Source organism: Denticeps clupeoides, chromosome 1 (assembly GCF_900700375.1).
Source record: "Denticeps clupeoides chromosome 1, fDenClu1.1, whole genome shotgun sequence".
NCBI classification, from domain to species: domain Eukaryota; kingdom Metazoa; phylum Chordata; class Actinopteri; order Clupeiformes; family Denticipitidae; genus Denticeps; species Denticeps clupeoides.
Genome location: NC_041707.1, coordinates 38,843,265 through 38,866,323, shown reverse-complemented (window position 1 = coordinate 38,866,323; position 23,059 = coordinate 38,843,265). Strand labels below are relative to the sequence as shown.

The 23,059-nt window shown below is 45.5% G+C and overlaps 1 protein-coding gene across 6 annotated transcripts in view; it reads left to right on the top strand.

Annotated features, from left to right (window-relative positions):
- LOC114792050 (calcium/calmodulin-dependent protein kinase type II delta 1 chain) overlaps positions 1-23,059 on the top strand; it is a 34,385-nt gene that overhangs the window by 8,393 nt on the left and 2,933 nt on the right. The window contains exons 3-17 of one of the 6 annotated variants that reach the window (XM_028982985.1): positions 3,913-3,972; positions 5,446-5,500; positions 7,877-7,942; positions 8,768-8,840; positions 10,747-10,849; positions 12,096-12,179; positions 12,256-12,350; positions 12,854-12,976; positions 13,094-13,177; positions 13,401-13,440; positions 14,604-14,641; positions 15,694-15,756; positions 17,876-17,920; positions 18,750-18,798; positions 22,973-23,048. In XM_028982985.1, coding sequence (XP_028838818.1) covers positions 3,913-3,972; positions 5,446-5,500; positions 7,877-7,942; positions 8,768-8,840; positions 10,747-10,849; positions 12,096-12,179; positions 12,256-12,350; positions 12,854-12,976; positions 13,094-13,177; positions 13,401-13,440; positions 14,604-14,641; positions 15,694-15,756; positions 17,876-17,920; positions 18,750-18,798; positions 22,973-23,048 — 1,054 coding nt within the window. Of the gene's footprint in view, positions 1-3,912; positions 3,973-5,445; positions 5,501-7,876; positions 7,943-8,237; positions 8,311-8,767; positions 8,841-10,746; positions 10,850-12,095; positions 12,180-12,255; positions 12,351-12,853; positions 12,977-13,093; positions 13,178-13,400; positions 13,441-14,603; positions 14,642-15,693; positions 15,757-17,875; positions 17,921-18,749; positions 18,799-22,972; positions 23,049-23,059 lie in introns of all 6 variants that reach the window. The other 5 variants (XM_028982893.1, XM_028983134.1, XM_028983059.1 and 2 more) reach the window with 5 other exon arrangements.

Below are 23,059 nucleotides of genomic sequence, written 5' to 3'. Positions count from 1 at the left end.
CATGCACGAACTCGCCGAGACCGAAGCGGGAAAAAACGCTCGGCATTCCGACTGCATTCCTGGAGCACAATTTTCGGAGCCTTTCGTAAAACAGTTTTTCGCGCATGTTTCGGGGTCTCCGGTTCAGTATTTTATAAAAGGTCCCGCGAGAGTGAGCGCGAAAGGCCAGTCCGTTCAGATTTGTGCCTCTGAAACGTCTGAAGTGGCGCGGGAAGGGTTGATTGGGTTCGGGTGGAGTATAAAAACCGCAGCAGCTTCGTGTTCGTGTGTTCCGTCAGGTGCCGCGTTTTCCCTCTTCTGAAATCAGGGTCGTTTTTCTGCAATTATCGGGGACCATTGTAATAAACATGCAACATAATCCGCGTTTTTATGTAACCTGAGGCTGGCGTTCCGCTCAATCTGGACCTGTGTCCTACACAAACATCCTCGTTTACGGCGCCACCTCACGATTACTGCGGCGTAACGGACCGCTACGCTTACTGAGTCCCACCCTCCCCTCAGCGGGCCTGGCCTTCCCTGTAACGGCTGCAGAGTGTATATCGCCGACCCTCAAGTCACGTGCGTAACGCGAACGATTTCAGGCCGCGTGCCCCTTCTCACCGGAGCCCGAAGCCCCTCGGGCGTGAAAGCGGAGCCGCGTCCCGGCCGCCCTCGGGCCCATTTGAATGGGACTGGCCTTGTGTCCCGGGGTTTTGCATGTGCGGTGCACAATCAGCTTGTCGGTCGTGCGTCACTTTCACTGGAACCAACGAATGACAGCACAGTCGGGGAGATACGAGATGCAAATGCACAAAATAATGGCCACTGTTTTTTAAACTACATTTACAGCATTTACCAGGCGCCCTTATCCAGAGTTACAATCAGTAGTTACAGGGACAGTCCCCCCCTGGAGACACTCAGGGTTAAGTGTCTTGCTCTGGGACACTATGGTAGTGCATTCAGTTGTCTAAGCCTCTTAGAGCCAGACCACAGTGAAGTGAATGTCATTGTGATACACAGCAGCACACGGTGCACTCAGTGAAATTTGTCCTCTGCATTTAACCCATCACCCTGAGTGAGCAGTGGGCGGCCATGACAGGCGCCCGGGGAGCAGTGTGTGGGGACGGTGCTTTTGCCCAGTGGCACCTCGGCGGATCGGGATTCGAACCGGCAACCTTCTGATTACGGGGCCGCTTCCTTCACCGCTAGGCCACCACTTTGTCTGAAGACCTTAATTTTGTTGGGAAAACAAAGCGCCCATTGAATTCTGGTGTCTTCTGCACTTTTTGCGACCACATTATTTGTAATGCAGAGCTGCACGTCATTGTGAGCTGTAAAGTTGCTCATAAATTTTTGCATCTGGTCACATCCCTTTGCACTCTTATTTAAATGAGCCAGTGGGGAAGTTTATTTAAAGCAGGTGGCATGTTTCCGTGGGCGTTTTTAAGTGGAATGATGTTGTTTTTATTTATTTATTTATGTATGTATGTATTTGCGTCTGTAGTTAAAATTTTCGATCACAGGTGAGGTCTGATGGTGTCTTATGCAGCAGCAACTGCCGGAGAACCTCCAGTAACCCTGTAAAACACACACACGCCTTTACGCTTGTTTATACGTACAAGGTCTAGCTAATAAAGCTGTGCATCGGTATGGTTGTGATGCTGTCGTCGCGGTAACATTTCATTAATGGCTTTCAAGTGTACAGTAGGTCACTGTGTTCACAAGAGACCGGTCCGTGTGACCTGCTGATGGTTTATCTCTACCATGCAAATGCCAGGAGCACCAATGGTCTATGCTATGAAAGAGAGTGAGATTTGACACACAATGCTGTCATATTTAATATTTCCATCACAATCTGCTACGGTTGAAAAGCAATGGCCGTCAGGAAGCAGTCGGAACATATTGGGTACTGACACCCCCCGTCACTCCAGTCATTTTCGGCTTGTTCCTTAAATTCACTTTCCAGTCACGATCTATTTCAGAATAAGTCCACCACATAAACACGGGTGTTTGGCCAAGAATATAACTGGGCCTGAAAAAGATAGTACCGCCGAAGTCCAATGGGAACGAACTATAATCAGTTGAAGAACCGGCGCACGATGCCGGAATGTGAAATATTCCCTTGGTTTATTTCATGTTTGAGCAGTATTGGACCTGCTATCACCTTTAAACTATTTCTTGCCTGGAGCCTGAACGGGCGGAGCAGTTGACCGAGGGGGTTTTCAAATCAAATTTCAAATTCAAATTTTACTCCTCACATACACAGTCGTACACGGTATGATATGCAGTGAAATGCTTTAGCGACTGCTAAAGACCACAGTATTGCAAATATTGCAAGTATACAATGAACGAATATGCAAATATTGCAAACATAACCAAATATTACGTTTTTAACATAAAATATGTGTAATAGGTAGGGTGAAGGTTAAAAAAAATTCTGGGGATTGAGCCCAGAAGTGATTGAAAGTGAATGTGAAAGAGTATTAGTGTTCTGTCCTATGAAGTGTTGTTGCTGTGAGCTCGTATAGCCAGTGTTCAGTGTTCAAATGCCTGCGTGTCTTACTTAGAACTGCAGTAATACAGAAAATAATGAAGAGCAGCCCTCCCGTACCCTTAATACTGCTTAATAATGAATAATAAAGTGCTCTCATGAGGATGCAGGTGTGCTGATGTCACAGTGACTGTGAAGAGGGCCAGAGACGGCATTATAGGGCACTTTGGAAATGGCTGGCCCCGATTCCTGGACCTGACAGCCTCACTCTCTGGGGCTCTCGTCTGGGGACGTGCTGATTTAGGTCGACCTCGTCAGTATTGTCTCTCAAAGCGGTTTGTAGGTCTGGAGCAGGCCGACGCCCGTGGCTCCACGTGGAGGGATTATGGGTAATTAGGGCATGTTTACACAGGCATGAAAAGTCATCTGTTATGTAGGATTTGAAGATGTTAGAGCTATGTCTAATTTGTCAACCAGTTTCGTTTTTTTTTAAAGATTAGCAGTGATACGGGTAAAAAAAAAAAAAAATTAAATACTAATAAATAGATTTTAATATTCATGTGTTTGCTTTAAAATGAATCAGTTTCATGAATGATCTCTACAGTGTAGGTATGACGTTTTGGGATCGTGATCGTGGGAAAGCAGGATTTTATAGAAGTTATTAATTGTCCGACATCTGGAGTTGTGAAAAGGCATGTAGATTCTGATCTCTTAGAATACGGCCTGCCGAGGATTATAGGATATGCAACACAGACATTTGTCACATCAGAATGTTAACCCAGCAAATACAATATTTTGAGTTCATTAAATTCAAGTACCCTACCAGTCAAACGTTTGGACAATTTGGATTTTTTACATTTATAGAACGAAACTGAACACCCTTCACTCTTTTCTATACCACCTTAAGTTAGATGACGGTCCTGAAGGGTTTTATTGAACACTCTCATCCTTTACTCGTGTTAATGAGCATCTAACCAAGCAGCTTTTGACCATGACGAGTGAACAAAGCAGCCATGAAAAATGAAAAGAGGCGACTGATTCATCAAACATACTTCACTTTCTCCCAATACAACAAATTCTAAATAAGTTTCTTGCGTTGGATCCTTCAAAATGGCTCAATCTTAGTAGGGGTGTCCAAACTTTTACTGGTAGTGTCAAATATGCACGTGTCCCTATAGAACAGTCATACATAATCAGCTGGTTTTATTGCCTTCATGACCACTTCAGGTATAATAATAATTACGTATTTATTATTAGATCCATAGGATCATGTCAAAATAGTGTGAATGGAGAGAAGACACAGGAACAGTTCCCATGCTTTGTAGACCCAGAATGCCTTGAATAATTTACTTGGTCTCCTGCTCTTTGGAGGTGGCTTTACTGCTTTTGATTTTAATTATACGGGTCCTGATGAAACCTCTTCGTTTTTGGCTTCTCCGCAGATCACCAGAAGCTGGAGCGTGAGGCTCGGATCTGCCGCCTCCTCAAGCACCCCAATATTGGTAAGCATGCATTGATTCATATCAATAGTTTAATTTTTCAGACGAAGATAAATAAACTGCTACGTTTTAATTCCGTTTCATATAAGGAAGCAATTAAATCATTATGGTCTTGTGGTTTTCAAAAGCTGTAGTGGAGACGCTCGGGGACGCAACTGGAAGTGGGGTTTGAACCTGTGACTTTGTGGTCACTACCACCCTCGTCTAAATGTTAATGAATCGAACACTGTTGATCAAACTATAACTGTAAACAGATAACGGTTGGTGCTCAATCTGAATAGGATGCGGCTCTGAACCAGCATCTTAGCAGGGCATTGTGGGTAAGGAGCCTGTGCCCACGCACAACTGGAGGTTGCATCAGCGGTAATTAGCGCTGTGATAATGACTCTGTGCCGCTCTTTTTGAACTTTTCTCGGCCTACACACTGCTGTGCTTTTGGTGTGTGCAGGTGTCTGGTTCTGGTTCCTTCACCGTTTTCATGGAGCCACGTAGTTATGTGGACTGTTCGGTTTTCCCACTTACAACCATTTGTAGTTGGAAGTCAACTCGAATTATTGTGAGGTCACAAATTTGAATCATACTGATCGTGCTGCATTTCTTATATATATATGATGAAATTGTAGAATAATGTCATTCTGCAAATGAGGAGACATTTGTCGACGGTTCCTTCACAGTCTGTGCAGGTTTCATGGATTTAGGGCTCAGTTTTATCGCATGGAGGACACATTGATGTGACTCTGAGGTAATTTTGGGGTAATACCGCCAGCCATTTTAAGCGTTAGTGTCCTAATTTAAGAGTAATTCCCATGTTAGTAAAGTTAATGTAACGTCATGTTGTGATGGAGGGACCAGTGAGAACCCTGGGCCAGACACATCAAAAGAAGTCTCTCTGTCCGAAAGGTGATTCATCTGTGGGATTCATTTGGAAATCCATTTCATCTAGACACCCCCCTACCCATGCACCGCCCACTCTGGTCTAAGTGCTTTATTCAGAATGGAACCTGCAGGTGAAATGGAATGGGAGTCGTACATCTATGGCCGCATGGGTCCGTTATCTGGCCTTTAATGCGAATCGCCATCCTAAAAATAATCCGTAGCACAGGGTGGTAGTAGCCTAGTGGACAACACACTCGCCTATAAACCAGGTTCAAACCCTACTTACTACCAGCGTGTCCATGAGCAAGACACTTATCCTTGAGTGTCTCCGGGGGGGGGACTGTCCCTGTAACTACTGAATATAAGTCGCTCTGGATAAGGGTGTCGGGTAAGTGCCGTAAATGTAATCCGTAGTACAATGCAGACAGTGGCTGGGGGGAAGGGGGGGTCAGGCCGACCTGATATCCGTGTAATTCATGTGATGGATTTACGCCTGTGGCTTCACACACATGTAACACACAGTGTGTAACTAAACGGATTTGTCTGCAGGGTTCAATAAAAAAACCTTTTTTTTTTTTTTTTCCTTTTTTTCCGTTGCAGTGCGCCTCCACGACAGCATATCTGAGGAGGGATTCCACTACCTTGTCTTTGACTTGTAAGCAGACCCTTTTGTGACCTACCTTCAAAGCCTCTTCAGGACGTGACGTTTAGCCGCTCGTCCACGCAGCAGTCGTAAAAAAGAAATCGCGGTCCCGCGTGTGGTAGCGCGACGCGAAATAACAGGTCGTCTGGACACGTAGAGCCGAATGGAACTGGCTGTCCAAGACCGCTTCAGACATGGACATGATGGTCCTTGCTAACTAGCGCTGCAGGTAATGTTAGCGCTTGCGCGTGTTCGTACCAGGTTAGCGTGCGGCGCTACTTGTTGGCGGAGGTTAATTGTTATTCTGTAAATTGTACCGCAATGCGACGGAATTTACGTTTTTGCAAACGTTTAACGGTCCAGAGAAGCCAGAAGTGTGTGATTTCTGTCATCAGAGCAAGTCTGAAGAGTCGCTATCAACCTAGCGATGTAAAATAAAAAATAAAAAAAAAGGCGGGAAAAGGGAAGTTCTGTTCAGTTTCCTCTGGAGGGATCCAGAGGGATCGACATGTTCCAGATGTTCGTCACTGGGTTCCTCAGTCCTCAAAGAAGTTTTTGTGAAGGGAAGTGAAGAATTTGGGCTGATTTTAGGTGACCGGCATCAAATTTTTTAATAAAAAAAAAAAAAAATAATAATAATAATTTTGTGGCTGGTCTAATGCACAGATGATTATTTCAATGACGTAGTTTTATAATGCCATTTTTATCCATATGAGAGCAATATTTCCGGCCCTGCACGCTATTAAAAGGTCTAGTTTGTCCGTGCGGTGCCGCTCGGGATATTGTTACTTGCGATGAACTGATGGAGGAGCTGCAGCTGGCGCAGCCCGGATGCTGCGCTCGTACGTACGTACGTGTGTGTGTGTCGCCCCGCCCGTCCCCTTCTATTTATACACGCAGGAGGAAATAACAAAGGCGAGCGCGCCCACCGACGTTTGCCCAGCTGCGCGCCGCCCGCTGAGACGCGCTGCTTTTGTTGTCATGGTGACCTCCGGATTTGATCTCGTGAAGTTCCTCAACACCGAGCTGGCTCGTCCGTGATGCACGGTCATGTTGGGACGGGAGCAGGCCGTCCCCAAACCGTCCCCACGAGGTCGGGAGCGCGGAGTAGTTCCATCAACGATGGCCGATTAGAAATCTGACCGCGTGTAGTAAGTCTGTAGGGTTTGACGATATAAGTTTCTCCCATAACTCATCTTATTTTATCATGAGAATGAGAAAACTTTATTTATCCTGAAGGAAACTGCACAGAGGGGAAGACATGCATTTAAGAGGACAAGTAAAAACAAAAATAAGTATGCCGTAATGGCTACGGCAGCATTGCACATTACACATCATACTAGATACTGTAATACTACATAGGTGCCAGGGCGGCAATGAGTCATGTTTACATTCCTTATCAAATTTTATTCGTCACATACAAAGTCATACATGGTATGATATGCAGTGAAATGCTTTTAGCGACTGCTACAGACCACAGTATTGCAAATATTGCAAACATAACCAAATATTACACTTTTATATCTTTAACATAAAATATGTGTAACAGGTAGGGCGAAAGTGTGCAAATGAGTGAAGTGAAAAGTAAAATAAGTTTAAAATATATATATATATTATATAAAAGTAAAAAGTTTGCAAGTTGTGCATCATAGCTGGATTTTGGGAAATAATCTTCGTCTGTCTTGGTCTCAGTAACCTCCATAAAGTTGGCGTTGATGCCCAACCACTGCTGCTGTTGAATGCGGGTATCAGCAGTGCTCCCGTTTACCCCTAAAGAAATTAACGCGTCTTCTAAAGATTCGCTTCGCTCCAAAAAGGTCCGCGCCTGTTCCGACCCCACGTACTACCACTGTGACCCGGTGTTGTGACACTCGGCCTGGAGTGAATGTGACATCATGTCATGTAATGGCAGCCGAAAGGTTGACTTCTAGCGGCTGAGCGGAGCTTCAGAAATGATTGATTCCTGCTACGTGGTCTTCTAGAGATGCAGCAACCCTGACCGTAATGAATTTTTGTGTGTTTTGTCCTTGGCCTGATCCTGACTATAAAACAGTTGTATTTTTTTGGTTATAATGTTTACTTCACTGTCGCTGTTTATTGGCTTCAGATGTCGGCCTTGCTGGAACGGCCTGGAGCGATTTGTTGTGCGGTCCGAGCCCGCGGTTACGCTTCCTTTTTTTTTTTTAAATGCTCAGAGATCACGGTCACCAGACAATAAGTAAGCGGGCTTACAGGACCGGATGTGCAATCTGTAATAAACTGTAATATAATAATAATTATACGTCTGCATTACTGCTACTCACCGCTTCATGACCGACCTGCTCCCAGCGTCAGATTAGGACGCCACGGCTGAAGTCGGCGTCTTGTTCCTTCTCTCCAAATTCTCAGGGTGACCGGAGGGGAGCTGTTTGAGGACATCGTTGCCCGGGAGTACTACAGTGAAGCTGACGCCAGGTCGGTGCCATTTAAAAGAATACGACGTCCCATCCCAAATCATGCCACTCTGCTTTATTAAACCGACATGATGATGACGTTGCTGCTGTTTGCGTTTGTGCGGCTTGTTTTGTGGGGTGACCCTATAAAAGACCCTTTTCTTGTTTCAGTCCTCCTGTCCTTTATATATTCCGATTTTTTGTTTTTAAATATATTTATTTAAATTTTTTTTGGTCTTCCTGTTTGTCATGTGACCTGTCTGACCCCGAGTTGTTCTCCCCCCTGTTGTCCTGCCTCTCGCCTTGTCTCTCCACAGTCACTGCATACAGCAGATTCTAGAAAGTGTAGATCATTGTCACCTAAATGGCATAGTGCACAGAGATTTGAAGGTTAGTACCTGACGCCACCCAGCGTCCCCACGATGACCCAACTCACCCACCCCCACCCACCGACCCGGTGGCCAAGGCGACGTGCATGTGGCATCTCTGGTCCGGTCTCGGTCCGGTCGTGGCGCGGCTCCGGACGGGGGTTGGAAGGTGGCGCCGCGGCCGCTCCGAGCGAACGCCGCTCCTGTTCTGGGACCTGGGAGCGAGAGGCGCCGGGGGAGGGTGACTATTGTGCAAGGAAGCAGCGTGGTCACGTGACACGACAAAATCCCATTTCGACATTTGATGGACGTTTAATGAGGCCAATCGGGCTGATTTGGACAAAACGAGTGTCCAGGACGTGGCTTTCCCTGCACGGTCGTCCTCCGCGGCTGAGCAGGTCGCTCTCCGGTCCTGCCGCCGGCACCGTGAGGGAGTGTGAGCTTGTCACTAACGCACGCCCCCTGCTGTTTGCATGCAGTCATTGCATTCAGCAGATCCTCGAGGCCGTGCTTCACTGCCATCAGATGGGCGTGGTCCACCGCGACCTGAAGGTGAGTAGAGAAGTTGTGGCGACCCCACCGGTGACCTTCATCTCACCCTCTTCAGAGTGCATTAAGTCGTGAGCGACCGGGGAGCCTCCGGCTCGGGCTCACCGACTCACCGGTCGTCCAGAGTGAATCACTCGAACCTTCAGCCAAACGCACGGCCAGAATGGCTTCCATTTTCAGCTTCGAGGCATTTAAAGTGGTAAAATAGTAATGTTTTCCACGAACATTTACGTTGCTCTCAGTTCTTCAACTAACATTTCTGGGGGCCAATCAGAAGGCAGTTTTAAGATGCGTGGCTGATTCCAGCGCTGAGCGTGCTCGGAGACCCAGGTTCAAATCCCGCTTACTACCAATGTGTCCCTGAGCAAGACACTTAACCCTGAGTGTCTCCAGGGGGGGGACTGTCCCTGCAACGACTGATTGTAAGTCGCTCTGGATAAGGGCGTCTGGTAAATGCTGTAAATGTAAATGTGTATTATTAGCATTTATTGTCGAGCCCGTGGAGAGTTTATTAGAGGCTGTAGTGGCGCTGCCTGTTTGCTGGCCCGTGTCGAAGTGGCCGTGCCCTCATTTGCCAGTCAAACGACCCAGGTGCAGGCGCACGCTCCGTGTTTGAGGGCCCTGCCTTTGCGTCCTCGCCCGCCATTGGCTCACGGAGCTGTCGCCATGGGGAACGAAGCAATGACACGTGTGCATTTTAATTTAAAAGGAAAACTAGCCACCGTGAAAAACCAGGGCTTCATCTCCATGCCGTAAAAATCTCCATGCCGTAAATGTAGCGTTTTATTTGCAGCGGCGCACTTACCTTACCTGTATTTCAGAAGTAAATGCTGCTAATAATAATTAAAAATTGCAATAAAATAACGAATATATATAAAAAGGAATCATGCTTCATCCCAATTGATTTTATTTGCTCGCTGATTCCAGGTTTCTCTTTTAGTTTTCCCTCGGCCACTTCCAGCTCGGCCTCGGCCCAGTTTTTAAAAACTGTTATTATTAAAATGGGACATTTTGAATATGGGCGTTGGAGGAAGACTGCAGGGTTCCCCGGAGGCCGCTTTACGCCCCGCTCGCAGTAATTTAGTTGTAATCTGGACGCGCTGGCATTAATATTCTGAAAACTCATATTCCCGTATGACCACAGCATTTTGGGAATGAACGTCACACTGAAGCTTGAGTGTCCAGACGGGACACTTTGTCCAAGGGGACTTGTACGTACATACATATATCTTTATGTATGTATAATGTGCACAAACTGATGTTTGCTTTTGGGGGCTAAATAAGACAAATTCATGTATTGTAGAAAATATTGGCTTATTGTCATGGGTTTATTTACCTTTTTGAAATGTATTTTATTTCTGTAAATTTGTTGGTAAATGGGAGCGGGAGGAAATTGATCTCTTCCTGTTGCAATGGCTGCGTAGCACGAGGTGTCCCGGTCTCAGACTCGCCGCCCCACTACTAACCCCACCGCCCTCCACCTCCATCAGAATATGAGCTTCTGCATTTCCTAGACCAGCTTCAGAACCGCACATAATCAGACCAAATGATGATGGTCTGATAGATTTTACTGTATTCTGAAGAGTTGAGTTTTTTTTAGAATTGTCTTTTTGGTTATTGGTGTAAATAAAAAAAAATTATGCTCATTGAAAAATAGTCAGCGAATGCAGACAACCATAAGCCCTCAGAGGTTCTGCAAGAGTCCTTTTTATATGACTGTGCATGACCTTTTGTCCAGAACAGCTATATTAACACTGATCACACAGTATGATCACAGGTTTGCATGTTATGTAAACTCGTGTCACATATATATGTATGCGCATACACAAAGATAAATCCTCACACTGGGTATAAACCGGAATAAAATAGGCGGTGCCTGTAAACTGTTTCCTGTTTTCTGGCTCCGAAGCCAGAGAATCTGCTCCTGGCCAGCAAGCTGAAGGGGGCGGCGGTGAAGCTGGCGGATTTCGGGCTGGCCATCGAAGTCCAGGGGGATCAGCAGGCGTGGTTCGGTGAGTCCGCGTCTGTCCGCATATTCCCATGCTTCTGTTGTAATGTGATCTCTAAAAAGGGGCAATATATAAATCTATTGGAACACTTTGCAAACGGCTCCACCTAGTGATGCTTCCTGAAATGACACTACATTTGAAAGTGAAGTCATTTTCATTGTGAGTGTGTCAATGCAGCACAGCGCACACGGTGACACTACGAAATGTGTCCTCTGCTTTTAACCGTCACCCTTGGTGAGCAATGGGCAGCCATGACAGGCGCCCGGGGAGCAGCGTGTGGGGACAGTGCCTCTGCGTTTTTGGGACTTGAACCCACAACCTTCCAATTACTTCTCCGCTTCCTCTCCCAGTAGGCCACCACCGGCTGTGCTGAAAATCTTGATTTAAACGTGAGACAAATGACTATCAATCCATGACAAATGCATTGATTCCATGCCCAACTACACAGTGATGGCTACAAATGTTATATGGATGTATGTATATATTATTCAAAAAAGTAAGATATAAAATATTTTATCATCCTTACCAGTAACACGTCAATTGTCCACTTAACTATATACTTGTCTCGTTCTGATTGGCTGAGAGGAGTCCTGGGAGTGACCCTGTAACAAATGAGGTTGAGGGTTGTAGTAGCCTAGCGGGTAACACACTCGCCTATGAACCAGAAGACCCAGGTTCGAAATCCCACTTACTACCATCGTGTCCCTGGGGGGGGACTGTCCCTGTAACTACTGATTGTAAGTCGCTCTGGATACGGGCATCTGGTAAATGCTGTAAACGTAAGTGTAGGTCCAGTGACTTGCTAGATGACGTTGCTTAGCTACAGTCATGCCATCCGTGGAACTAGTACAAGATAATTACTGGTCGTAAACTAATTACAATAAAAAAATAAAATAAGTAAATGAGTTGGTTGCCATGGTTACGAGAAGCTCTCAGTAGGTCCGATTTCTTGGTTCTGATCCCGGAATTTTCCGCACCGGTCTTCCTCACTCATGTCCGCGTGGAGTTGGGAAGTAATTGCTCCGGCCCCCAGAGGTTTGGTCACCTGTGGCTCCTCACCCAGTTCCACGCGACGAGGTGCCACTTGTGGCTATTTTAGAATTAGGCTGCGTTCCTGGCACAGGGAGGCTCTTCTGGGACACTTTTTAAGTCTCCGTCTTTTGCGCTTTTGTAAAAGTGCTTTTATTCTACTTGCGGCATCAGGACTTTTTGTGTTTTTATTATGATTTATTTTTTATCCTGTCTGCAGGTTTTGCCGGGACTCCAGGGTATCTTTCTCCAGAGGTTCTGAGGAAAGACCCTTATGGAAAGCCTGTTGACATGTGGGCTTGTGGTAGGTACCTACAGCATCCCGATAAACTATTTTTTTATTTTTTTTAACTCCCTCTCCTGACCTGGAATCTCTGCAGGCGTGATTCTCTACATCCTGCTGGTGGGATACCCCCCTTTCTGGGACGAGGACCAGCACAGACTCTACCAGCAGATCAAGGCCGGGGCGTACGATGTGAGAACCGCACTCACCGTCTTCACCGTCTTCAGCCTCGCCGGCCCTATGCGGGAGAAAGTGGTCTCAGCCACGCTGTGTTCAGTTTGCGGCTACATAGCCAGCAATGGCATCCTTTTTACGCGGATAAAAAAGGGTACTGCATCTTCATTAGCGCCATAAATCGAAGAGTCTTCAAGAATAAACCAAAAAAGCATTTTTCTTCAATTTATTTTCAGTGTAAAAGTTCCATTTTAAAGAACGATCAACTTTAAAACATTAATAATCTGAGCGGCTTTACAGCCCTGTACATTTAGTTTTCTTCTCGGTGCAAACCGAATACATCCCCTGTGGTTACGATGTCATCCGAATGCTGCAGGGAATTGTGGAACCTGCAACTGTTTTGGTCCGGTTGATCGTATCCATACAGGAGTCGCTGGACTACCTGTGTGTGAGGTGAATTATTGAATTATTTTACTCTGACCATTTTATGACATTTAGAATCTATTCGTGTTTGTGTGTAGTTCCCCTCTCCGGAGTGGGACACCGTGACTCCGGAAGCCAAAGATCTGATCAACAAGATGTTGACCATAAACCCGACCAAACGAATCACTGCAGCTGAAGCGCTGAAACACCCCTGGATCTGTGTATGTAACACACACACACACACACACACACACACACACTCATGCACACCTTTTACTTTTCCTCACCTCTCCACACTCACTCTGCTGCCACTGACCGGCATCCCTCTCGGTTCTCAGCAACGCTCCACTGTGGCCTCCATGATGCACCGGCAGGAGACGGTGGAGTGTCTGAAGAAGTTCAACGCCAGGAGAAAACTCAAGGTGTTGTACAGCAAATTATCATTAATGGTTTATTATTAATCGTGGCCTTTTATAAATTCAGTTTACCACTTGGATGGGAATAAATTGTAGATTTTTTATTTTTTCCTCCTCCCACCCAGTTTGTCTAATTATTAGTTCAAACGTTACCGAACGCAGTTAAACATTAAAGTGTGATCTGTCTTTTTGACCCCCTCGGCGCATCGCTCTTCCATTCCTCTCTCAGGGAGCCATCCTCACCATGCTGGCAACACGAAATTTCTCAGGTAGGTCTGACCCTCTCGCCCTTAGAACACAAAGCGAAAAGACAGCAGAACCGTTGGGCCCGTCTCTGGTGAATCTGACATTTTTACGGTTAGTCATTCGTACCCTCGGTTCTCGGACTGAAGGTTTAACTTTTCAAATTAAATGACAAAAGTAATTAAACTCGCAGTTTTTGAAGTGTTGCAGAAGAATGGGTTTTTTTTTTTTTTTTTTTGGCCATCGACGGTTATTTATCTGGACGTTCAACAGCATTTAAACGGTGATTCATGACCTCTGGGGTTTCGTTAAACATCACCGATCCCATGGAGCCCCGCCCACCCGATCGTTTGAAAACGCGGAGTGGCATGACGTCCGCCGCCTTAAAGCTCTTCACTGGAATGAAGTAGAAAAACCCCCTACGCCGGGGCGACTGAAGAGGGCGTGGCCACATGCTTCATTAGACCGGTGGGCGGGGCGGGGCAGGGGCGACTCTGCAACAGTCTAAGCTGCGGCCATCTGTGAGGGCGAGGAAGAGTGCGGCGGCGCTGCTGCCGGCGGACCAGGAGGCGGGCGAAGGGCAGGCCGATGGCGTGCGGCGGTGAGCGGCCGGCTTTATCATCTAAAACGAGATCTCCCAAAGTGCAGAAACATTCCTTACGTCTGGCAACGGAAAAAGAACGAATCGTTTTGTGTCCGCGTTACTAAGTAGCGGTCTTCCTTTTTGGGAAATTAGCTAATTACAGACTGAGGCGATCCTGATTTAATTATTGCACTATATCCCTTTTGATAGAGGCGTTAATTTTCAACTCTCACTATGTCCCTTTATTGAGCACTGCGGCTTTTTATTGGCACGTGTGGAGCCGTGTCTGGTCCAGTCTGGAGTGGTTTTTATCGAGACTCGTCCAGCGTCAGTGGACGTTTTTTTTTTAAACGGTAACTGGAGCCTCGTACCACCTTCCTAAATGCTGAACCGCATGATGCTCAGATGACACCGTTTTCTTTGACGTTTTGACTTTGTGGGGTGGACTGGAAAGGTTCTTTTCCAGCAAGCTCGCACACTTGGCGGTCACGTTTTTTTTTTTTTTTTCCCCAGACTCTTCTCACCCTAGATATCTTTGAGTAGAACTGGAGTTTGGATCGTTTCACTGCTAACGTTCATATTCTGTTTCTCCCCTCGTCCCACCAGGCAAGACTGCGTTCAGCAAGAAGCCCGACGGAGTGAAGGTACGTCCCAGCAGCCAGGATCCGGGCTTTCACTCACTGATTTAAAAGCAGCACTTAATGGAGTGTGTGTGTGTGTGTGGATGAGAGCTGAACATAATCCTGCTTTATTCTGGCCATTCCTCACACTTGAGATAATGATCAGTGGTGCCAGAAATAAGAGTAATTGTCATGTACAGAATCTACACCTTGTAAGTTGCTCAGATCTTCTGGCTGTTACTCATGTTTCTGTATGGTTTTTTTTTATTTTTATGAATCTCTTTGCCACCTTATTTCGGACTGCAGCATTTATGGAACTGTGCCTCTCTGGTTCCTTCTCTGATGGTTTCAATTTTCTGTTTCTTAACCTGCAAGTTCCTGCTGCTCTGCTCTTTCTTTTTTTTTTTTTTTTTTTTTTAAATACCCTGTTAAGTCGAACCCACTCCACCCCCACACACTCACCACTTCAGAAAAGGAAGTACACAGTGACCGATCAGAGCGTGGCGCGGCATTCTAGAGAGAACAATCCCACTCCGCCCCCTTTGAACCAGGCTGGATGCGAGGAGGTGCCGCTCTGTGAAGCCTTCAGTAGAAGAATTATGTTCTGCCTCCGCTGTGTTGCTCTTTACAGGAAAATAGTGCACATAATATCAGAATAATTGCAGCTTACACAAAAAAAAGTACACAGTTGGGTCCAGTCACATGACTAAACACTCAATAAATCTCTCATTTAACAGAATAAGTGTTTATATTAAAGCATACTTTTTTTTTTTTTTTTGTACAGTATGGTTTTTATGGTCTTTGTTAAATTAAACAAAAAAAATTATTGCCTCACTACTGCCCTTGTTTTCGGCTGAAAGTGTCGAGGTGTCTGATGTAGAGGACGTTTAATGAACTTGAAAGAACGGTGTGTTAATCGGGGTGCTGGCGAGTTGTGGATGGTCTGGAACGTTCTGCATTAATCCTGATTTCTCCAGAGAAAACTTTTTTTTTTTTCTTTTTGTCTGCTAATCTATCTCTGTACGTATGTCTCTCTCTCTCTCTTTTATTCTCTTCCGTTCACTTTTTTATTATAGATCAACAACAAGGTCCCCAACGTAGTCACCAGCCCTAAAGAGCCTGTCCCTCCTCCTGCTCTGGTACTCTAACTGTCTGTCTGCCATCTGCCTGCCTGCCTCTCCATATGAGCTGCTTAATTCATACTGTGTGTGTTGCACGGTGCTCTTGCTTTTTACGGTTTGCAACATTGCTGTGAAGTTGTGGTGCTTCGTAGGCTGACTGCAATGTCCTGGAGGAATGTGTGTGTGTGTGTGTGTGTGTGTGTGTGTGTGTGTGTGTGTGTGACCGTAATATACACGCCGCATTTGTCTATGCAACCTGAATCGTGACCTGCGTCACACTCGTTCCCTGCAGTGTCACTAAACTCTCCTCGTTCCCCAAATGGAGGTCCCCCCTGCTCATGTTCCCATGGAAACATGCGAGACATTTTGCTTGGATCTAAATATATCCCATTTTAATTCATGTGGATTTCCTTCTCTTCATCTCCCTCCTTGTGTGTGTGTGTGTGTGTGTGTGTGTGTGTGTGTGTGTGTGTCTGTGTAGTCAGAGCTGACCGCTCCTGCCGTTGTCCTGCTTGGCACGGCCTGTGGCTGATGGAGGATTAAGTCAGATATTGTGGAGCTGCTTATGTAACCAGGCCACGCTTTCTCATGACATTCCTCCCGCTTGAACTCGCTTAAACGTCCATTTCCTCGAAAAAGTGCTGCAATAAACACGTTACGTCATAAACACCAAATGACCAGTAATTCGTACCCTTAAAAACGTTATCGTGGAATTCTGTCTTCTAGAACGTTCATGTTTTCATTGCTTTTGCATTGAATGCAGACCATCTGCATGCCCATCCACCACTGCCGCAGCGTAGTGGTTCTCAAAATGCATCTTTTCATGACCGTGATCTACAGCCTCGTAATTTAAACCTTTTTAAATAAATGGTCTAAAAAAAGTTAATCAAAGTTAGAAGCCAGTTTGGTTCATGTTTTAGGGCTGTTTCCAAACTGGTATGGCACTTATACAATAAGGTCAAAGATGCCATTTAAAGGTCCCTTATTTTTTATTTTTTTTTATTTCTTTATTTTTTGTTTATCAGTCTTGTTTGGTCCCCAAATTCTGTCTATTTGTGAAATTCAGCCTTGGTGCAGAATTAAAGGCACTTTGATCCAGTCCCACAATGAGATTTCCCAGGACGCACCGTGTCTGTGTCTGTTGCTTTAAATGCTCATGAGGAGGAGAGCGGCCAATAGAAGTTGAGCAGGCATTTGTGGAAATGACCCACCACAATGTTTTGTGCAGACAGGACCCAGAAAAAAAATTTAAATGAACCCACTGGTCTCGTGTGATTTTGCACAGAAAAAATACATTTTTTCTTTTTTTACATCTAATATCCAAGACACTGCAATGCTTCGCATGTTTGGAAGCCATGACTGTCGGTTAAAGTAATTTTTTAGGGGAGGGTTGGGGAATTCTCTGGGCGGAAAAAGAATGAGAAAAGGGAGGTAACCTTTCCCCTTATGATGTCATAAGGAGACTAATTCCAAACCAGACCGTCTGAGCTGCCGCTCTCTGAACGATGACGCTGAATGACCTAAACACACTTTACACCTATCGCCATTTCTAGCCACTGCAGGACCACAGACAGGCCAGGGCAACTCGTATTAATGTTAAATCATCTCACAGTCACATGAGTGTGAAATATAGCATGTGTTTCAATAATCCACAATAATGAAGTAGCGTGCATGAAAGCTGTCAATCAGGTTCCTCCCATTTCAAGATCAGTTTTTAAAAATGTCAAAAGGTCATTCTGGGTGACCAGAAATATTTAGCTTTTTTAGACTCCAATGTCTTTTTCAAATGGTTCTTACTCGTTTTATATATTAATGCTTTTGACCTTATTCCCCATGCGTTGTGCATACTGTTGCTCTTAGTTTCAAATTAGCACCCTTATGTAATTCTAAACCAAAAATTCTGTTCAGTTGATTGGTCCGCTCAAATTCTCTTTTTACGTTCATAGATAGACATGCATATTGGTGCATGATTAGCGTTTTACTGCATCTTTCCCCAGTGAATCACCCCCTGGTGTCCTTTTAAATTTTAAATTTTTAGTCCCCCTCCAACCTTTGACCTCCCTGACCTTTGTCATGATACATTTTCTTCTTCTCTTCTGTCCCCCATCCAAACATTCCACCTCCCACTCGCGTTCAGGAGCAACAAACTACTGTTATCCACAATCCGGCTGATGGACCAAAGGTATTGCATGTTTGCTGTGGGAGGGGCTTGTTTCCTGGTAACATGGGTGTGTTTCCAGTGGTGTCGGCATTGTTGCTAATGAACGCTTTTGTGTCTCATTTCTGTCCCGTTTTGTGCAAGCATGCTTTTGGGTTTGTTGGTACTAGATAATAGAAAGACGTCTCGCCAGGCATCTCACTCCCATTTTAATTATTATTAAATGGCCCCGTTTTCCCCCCGATTTGGTTTGTGGAGTGCAGTGTTGACCTAGACTTAAATCTCACTCACTGATTAGATTGTGCATGCAAATGTAAAGCAGTTTAGTTCAACAAAAAAAGGAATCGTTGCTACCACTGTGCGTTCGTATTCCGCTGGTTGAGGTTTGCATGCACGCATGACTCTACTAACCAAGGTACTCAAGTAAAACCAGCTTACAGGAACCAACCTGACCAGTTTCCCTAAATTGTTTTTTTAAATATGAAGACCGGCGGCTTTCTGTCCATGTTTTAGGGGGGGCGTGGCCAGAGATTTACTGCAGGACCTGTCTGTGTGTGTTGGTTTTTTTTTTTTTTTTTTTTTTTTTGCATGTTTGTCTCATGTGGCATGTCTGCTCGTTACTTTATGGCATCCTTTCTAGCCATCACGAGGCCACTCCCACTACTGAACTCATTTTTTTTATTTTTTTATTTTTGTCATTTTGATTTATTTGAGGTATGCCTTACTTGATAACTGCTTGGGAACAGTTTCTTTTTTGGCAGGTTGTTTGCCGAGGATCTGATTTAATTAACAGGGGTCCAGATACTGGGTAACTACGCTACTAGTTTTGTTCCTGCTGTTCTGTCTCCTGCAGGAATCCAGCGAGAGCACCAGCACCACCATCGAAGACGATGACGTGAAAGGTACGATGCTCCTTGTGTGCTTTTTAATGAATGTATGTTTTCTTTTGCATGTGCATCTCTGCTTCCTCTCCGATTTCATCTTCGTGTTGGTGTCCACCTGTGACAACAACCACACTGGGACGTTCATGTCACCCCTGCCCTCCAGACATGGTCGCTTAAAAACATCAACACTTTCAAACTGGCTCTGGACTGGTGGAAAATGTGTAGAAAACTGTTTCTGTTCTTCAGTTTTAAATTTAGGCTCCTGTAATGTAGGCTTACAGTAGCCATGGTGACTTGGGGGGGGGGGGGCAACATGCACACACATCTTCCTCAGTGACGCACTGAAGACCATGCGACATTAACATCTGCTCTCATTCATTTATAGCAGCCTTTTTGACTCGGATGGCTGTCCGTTGTTTTTTAAAAAATTCTTTTTTAAAAGCCAACAGGATTTGTCTGTAGGCTCTCTAACCCCAATTACTAAAGTGAGTCTGCGCAAACCTCCAGTAGCCGAGATTTCAATTACATCTTTTAAGAACATGTGCAGCATTCATAATAATAATTATTATATAAAAATACAACACTGCCAACAGCTACAGTTCCAGAGTTTTTCTCGTGATTAGCAAATTAGCTAATGTCATCTATAAATACTAAACCCATCCTGCCTCTAGAAAACCCATCCTGCCTCCTAGAAAACCCATCCTGCCTCCCTCAACGACTACCGCCCTGTAGCCCTCACCTCAGTAGTGATGAAGATCTTTGAACGGCTGGTCAGAGACTTCATCATTTCTTCACTACCAGATACACTCGACCCACTACAGTTTGCATACTGTCCCAACCGGTCCACGGATGACGCCATATCACATCTCCTCCATACTGCACTCACCCACCTGGACACTCGGAAGGGAAATAATGTTAAAATGCTCTTCATTGACTACAGTTCAGCATTTAACACAATAATCCCTTCCACACTCACCACCAAGCTGGAGCACCTGGGACTCAGCTCATCTCTCTGTCAGTGGATCTCCAACTTCTTAACCGGGAGACCACAGGCAGTAAGGATGGGTGGACATGTCTCAGCCTCCATCACTCTCAGCACTGGAGCCCCCCAGGGCTGTGTTTTGAGCCCCCTGCTGTACTCCCTGTACACCCATGACTGTACAGCCACTACTAACTCCACCACCATCATCAAGTTTGCTGACTACATCGTCGTGGTGGGCCTGATCTCTGACAACGACGAGACGGCCTTCCTGGAGGAGGTTGGAAATCTGGCGAACTGGTGCCATAGGAACAATCTCCACCTGAACATCAGCAAGACAAAGGAGTTAATAGTGGACTTCAGTACAAAGCAGGAGAGGACCTACCAGACCCCTGTCATCAACAGGAGCCCAGTGGAGAGAGTGGACAGCTTCCGTTACCTCGGTGTTAACATCACGCAGGACCTGTCATGGTCCTGTCACATCAACACCGTGGTGAAAAAGGCCCGGCAGCGTCTCTACCACCTCAGACGCCTGAGAGACTTCAGACTGCCCTCCAAGGTGCTCAGGAACTTCTACTCCTGCACCATAGAGAGCATCCTGACGGGAAATATCTCAACCTGGTTCGGGAACAGCACCATGAAGGACAGGCGAGCCCTACAGAGGGTGGTTCGATCAGCCGAACGAATCATCCGTACCAAGCTCCCTGACCTTCAATCTATCTACAGCAAACGGTGCTGCACCAGGGCCAGGAAGATAGTGAAGGACCTCACCCACCCCAACAATGGACTCTTCTCTCTGCTGCGATCAGGGAAGCGCTTTCGCTCCCTGAAGTCCAACACAGAGAGAATGAGGAGGAGCTTCTTCCCGCAGGCTGTCCAAGCTCTCAACATCAAGAGTACATAGAACTCATGCACTTTCACCCCCAATCACTCCGGACTCTTTTGCACAAAACCACTTTGCACATAATCACTTTGCCCTTACTGCTCTTTCTTTTATGGCTCTTTCTTCTTTCTTAAACATTGTAAAAAACTGTAACTCATTTGCACACCTTCACCCTACCAGTTACACATATTTTATGTTAAAGACGTAAAAGTGTAATACTTGGTTATGTTTGCAATATTTGCATATTGGTTCACTGTTTACTTGCAACATTTGCAATACTGTGGTCTGTAGCAGTTGCAGAAAGCATTTCACTGCACATCATACCGTGTATGACTGTGTATGTGACAAATAAAATTTGAATTTGAATTTAATCACGGTCATATAAGGAAGTACCATTAGATGGTGCTGCGGAACATTTAGTTTATAGTTTTTATATCGCAGCCTTTTGGTTTCGATTAGTTGCCATTTCATTTACACTGATGCACTAATTCCTTTATTGATTTAAAATCTGTTTATTAGATTACATCCTTAGTGATCTGGTTTGTGCTTGAATCACTAGCTATAATCAAAAACAACAATAGAGTCTTTAATAGTTATGCCAATTGTGAATGAGTATAAACTGTAGTGAAATGTATAGTAAAAAATAATTAGTACTGTTGTGTTTTGATTAGACCTTTTGAAGCAATAGCTTGAGCCAGAACTAGCTAGCTGACAATTACGTAAAAAAATTCAGACAAAGATGCGCATAAATACCTTTCTATATGTTGACAGATTGTGTTCTGTCTGGGACCAAGTTGAATATAAACATATGTCATTTTTAGATTAGATTGTGAAGTGAAAAGTATTAGCACTATTTTGTCCTGGTTTGTGTCTTTTTTTTTTTTTTTTTTTTTTTTTTTCTCCTCTCTTACTTTTCCCTCCAAATCATGTTCATCCATCAATGTCGTCCTTAAATCCACCCCCTCCCCTGTGTATTCTTCCTCGCAGACATTCCCAAACACACAAAATTATGCTCCCGACCCCCTGCATTTCCTCCGCTACTGACACGGGGGCGACGTGCATCCTCCTGCTCCTGTAGCTCCGCCCACTCCTCCTCCTCCTCCTACCTCCTGATGGTACTCCATCAGTGTCTGGCCTAGCGGGGAGGTGTGCTACCAGTACGTGCTGCAGACACTGGTGGTCTCCTACCTTCTCCTCTTTGTTTGTTCGTTTGTCGTGTTTCTCACCATCATCCATCCGTCCCCTGACTGGTGCGCCCAGGGCGCGAACGCTAAGAGCAGGGCCACGCCCGACCACACCTCTTCCCAGTGTAAGTGACCTCCCCTTCCACACCTGACGCGGGGTCCGTAAACTGCATCTGCTTATGTGTGAGTTCGTGAAGACCGACAAATGGGCAGAGGTGGCCTAGCAGGCAAGGAAGTGGACTCGTAACCGAAGGGTTGCGGGTTCAAATCCCAAAACGCCAAGGTGTCACTGAGGTCCCCTTAATCAAGGTACCATGCCCACACGCTGCTCACCAGGCTGCCCACTGCTCACCAAGGGTGATTGTTAAATCATCAAGGGTGAGGACACATTTTGTTGTGTCACAGTGTGCTGTTCACTTTCACAAAAGGCTGTTTGTTTGGTATTTAGTGCAGCGCTGCCCTCTGTAGGCAGACAGTGGAAACACCCCTTTTTTTATTTTTATTTTTTTATTGAGTTTTGTTTCTACAATTTGTGAATTTTGAGTACATTTAGTGGAAAACTGTTTGCTCCACCCGTCTCAACGTCTGAATTACACAGGGAGCGTCAGGAATCCCCCCTTTCCACCCTCCCTCCCAGACTGTCTCTATTTAATTCATCAGAGTAAAAGATCTGGTCCGATTTTTGGACTTATAGACCTTCAGCAGACTGAGCTGTTCCTTTTAAAGTCCACTCTGATCCATGAAACACCTCCTGTTACCGGCTGTTCCCATGTCAAAGCGTCTCTGTGACCTCTGACCTCCGTGACATTTAGGCAGTGTTTATTCATGCCCTTGTGGAGAGGGAACTGGGTTTTCTGGCTTTTGTTGGAGCCAGTCAGGTAATGGGATGAAGCAGGGTGGGCTGCTCGAGTGAAACTTCTATCTATGAACCTCACTTTCATCGCATCAGATCTCCTCACCCTCATCCCACCATTCAAGCAAAGGCGTATATCAAATTCTGTCCATTTTTGTTCTTCAGCTTCCATATTAAATATGAAAGGTAAACGTCTTCCTGCTCTTCTCCACGTGAGCTCTGTCTTGTGCTGCTGGGCGTTCGCTGTAGCCCAACGTGGGGTTAAAGGGTGATAACCGTCGTCTCTCCTCCAGCTCGCAAGCAGGAGATCATTAAAGCCACGGAGCAGCTGATCGAGGCCATCAACAACGGGGACTTCGAGGCGTACACGTGAGTTGCGC